Here is a 3,175-nt window from a genome sequence, read left to right on the forward strand (position 1 = left end):
CAGGATATATTTCATTTATATTGTTGGAAAATATACATGAATCATAATTTTATATAAACACATCGTAGCAGCTGCTTATATACAGGTTAAGATCACTGATTCTTTTTAGGTAATGTTTATTTTCCAGTGTGTGTGAGTGTGTAACTCCACCACAGTCTGTATATAAAGGGTCACCACCTACAAGAACGATTGGACCGCGGAGGGAGTCATCGCTCTACTAGACGATCTGTGCAGCTAGCAGTGGTGCTAAGCTAACCAGCGGTCGGTGGAGTCGGTGGTGACCGGGCAGAGTCGTTCCGCCTCCGGTATGATGCCAGGTGACAGCGACATGAGCTCCATCGTCCAGAGAATCGCCCGCCAGGCTCTCGCCACGTTCCGCAACCAGCCCCAGGTCGGAGGGGCCGACGCCGGGAAGTGTTTTCTGGAGAACCTCGGTGAGCTCAAAAGTCTGATGACGGAAGTGCGAGCGGCGGACCTGAAGCTCGCCCCGCGGAGAGCCGAGGACAGCCCGTCCGGTGTGGCCCCGGCGCTCCCCTACCCCCACGGAGCGCCGCCGGTCACCTACATGCACATCTGCGAGACTGACCACTTCAGTATGGGGGTGTTCCTGCTGAAGAGCGGAGCCTCCATCCCGCTGCACGACCACCCGGAGATGCACGGTGTCCTCAAGGTCCTGTACGGGAAGGTCAGGATCCGCTGCTTCGACCGGCTGGAGCGGCCGAGCAGCGGCTCCACTGCGGCGCCCCTGCCGGCCCAGGTGGGCTCTCTGCGGCGCTCCGTGCTCCGCTCCACCGGGGAGTTCACGGAGGAGTGCGGGCCCTGCGTCCTCTCCCCTGACCGGGACAACCTCCACCAGATCGACGCTGTGGACGGCCCCACGGCGTTCATGGACATCCTGGCCCCGCCGTACGACCCGGACGACGGCCGGGACTGTCACTACTACCGGGTCCTGGAGGCGGATCCCGCGGAGCAGAAGGAGAAGGAGCTCTGGCTCATGGAGATCTCACAGCCGCCGGACTTCTGGTGCGGAGGAGAACCGTACCCGGGCCCGGAGGTCTCCCTCTGATACGTCCGAATAACGTCTTCTTCTTTCGGCCTGGTCTGGTTCAGTGACCTCGGACAAACTGGGGCTAAATCTGTAATCCATGTGTGTGTGGAGCATGTTGAGCCGTGCCGGGCCGTGCCAGGCCAGACTGAGGGTCAACACCTCATGAATGTATCGGTGCAGGTGGAGGAAACCGCCTGGTGGACTGTGCTGCAAAGATTGAATTGAATTAAAATTATAATAATATTCGAGAAAGTTTCCTCTATCAGCTTCTGAGGCTCCTCTAACCTCCTCCATCAGAAAGGGACTCAAACCATTTACATTAGGTTTTGCTCCTTCACCATTAATTCAGTTAGAAAACAGTTCCGCCTCTGAGTTGAGGAGCAGCTAAAACTTAGTTTTACACACACACACTTCTGTCCTGGATCCAGTTTGATTCCACGAGAAACTGAAGAAATGTTTCATCTTCAGGTTAAAGGGTTCAAAAACAGAAAAGTCCCTTGATTGGACTTTGAGCAGACGAATGTGTACAAACAAAATAGTAATAAAAAAGACCCCAGAGAGATTATTGATGCCAAGAGCTGAAAGATTGATGATGTGCAGGGGCCTGATGCTGCGTTCAAGAAGAGTCGGAGGTCGCTGCTTCTAGTTTGTATTCCAACTAAATTCAGGGGAAACTCATTGAAAGAGTTTCTGTGAAATCTAGGGACATCCTGCATGAAAGAACACTGAATTATATGGCTTAATTATCAATTGTACTGGGATTTCCAGACGTGTGACTGCACCTGAACGCAGCATTAACCTGCCCTGAGCTGAAATGTCCCTGCTGCTGGTGGAAGTTGCCCTGGGCCACTGAGGTTAAGGCATCCATGTTTGTTAATCGTCTTCCTGCTTAAGGTTTAGTCCTGTTTATTTGTCAGATGGAAAAAAAAAACGTGTGAATCTTCAGGTTTATTCTTTAGTTTTGACAGAAAATCGTCTAAAGCTGCAGGTTTTCTTGTGATTAGGCCTCGAGAGTTTGCTCCTCGGGGCTGTTTGTGATTCGCTGACTGATTGTGTGTAAAGATGTGCACTAGTTCCCTCGCTTGAGCTCCAGCGTCGGAGAAGACCGAATAAGAAGTTGTTCATGTCACAGTTGGAGGTTTTGGATTTAATCAGACATTCGAGGAGAATGTGAAGCTGTTTTCAGACGTGAAACATCTGGAGAATATGGTCTGTTGGCCTTTCTCACCAAAAGCTCTGGAATCCAAGTTGACGTCTTCATCTTCTGCGTGTATGGCTCTTCTTCTTCATCCAGAGATATTTGTGTTCTTCCAGTTTCACGGCCATCCTGGGTTTGAAACCTCATCAACACGTCCACTCTCCCACTGTGGATTTTCCAGACATTCAAGGCTGCAGGAAAAGTTCCAGAAATTAGCCAGAGACACTGACTCAGACATTTGTTCTCACACACAGAACCTCCAGAACATTTCAGGAACTTGTCCAGACTCCAGGTCTGAAAACAACTTGATGGTGTGATTTATAATAATGGAAACAAACTGCTGAACAAATCTGCTACTAAAAAAATCAGCACTTAAAAGTGAAATAATATGAAGGTTCGGTGAAAGGCGACAGAAAAGCACTTAGAGCCACGTGAAGAGTTCAGCTCCTGAAATGTGGGAGATAGAGACTATGAAATGATTCATCTTATATTCTACTCTATTTTTTGAAAATAGTGAAAACTTACCAGAGTTGCTGCATGATTGAATTTCTGAATGTTGATTCGCAGACGACTGGTCCTTTAATCAGCTCTTGAAATCAGACCAGAGAATCTGATTCTGTATCGATGTTTCTGCCATGAAGATTTTCTCTGTTCATATAAAGCGTGCTGTTTATTTTGCTTAAACTCGTCGTCTCCTTAATTCATCGCAAAGTCACATGAGCAGGAAAGTGTCTCAACCAATCAGGAGTCAGTCTCAGCTGTCAATCATGACGTACACATGAACACTTCAGTGTGATCGCAACGACCTTAAATGACAGGAACCATATTTGACAAACATTTATTTAACATCTACTTTGACTTTGTACTTTGGTCCATGTCCCATCTACTAACAAGGAGGAGGAAGGATTTGGACCTGTACTGCAGCCAGA

The 3,175-nt window shown here is 48.6% G+C and overlaps 1 protein-coding gene across 1 annotated transcript; it reads left to right on the forward strand.

Moving 5' to 3' along the window:
* The first annotated feature begins 207 nt into the window (after positions 1–207).
* adob (2-aminoethanethiol (cysteamine) dioxygenase b) lies at positions 208–2,924 on the forward strand. Its single transcript, XM_062400741.1, has one exon. It carries the CDS (start codon positions 308–310, stop codon positions 1,064–1,066), a length of 759 nt encoding a protein of 252 aa, XP_062256725.1. The 5' UTR covers positions 208–307; the 3' UTR covers positions 1,067–2,924.
* The last annotated feature ends 251 nt before the right edge of the window (positions 2,925–3,175 follow it).

Source organism: Platichthys flesus, chromosome 12, assembly GCF_949316205.1.
Source record: "Platichthys flesus chromosome 12, fPlaFle2.1, whole genome shotgun sequence".
In the NCBI taxonomy this organism is placed as follows: Eukaryota; Metazoa; Chordata; class Actinopteri; order Pleuronectiformes; family Pleuronectidae; genus Platichthys; species Platichthys flesus.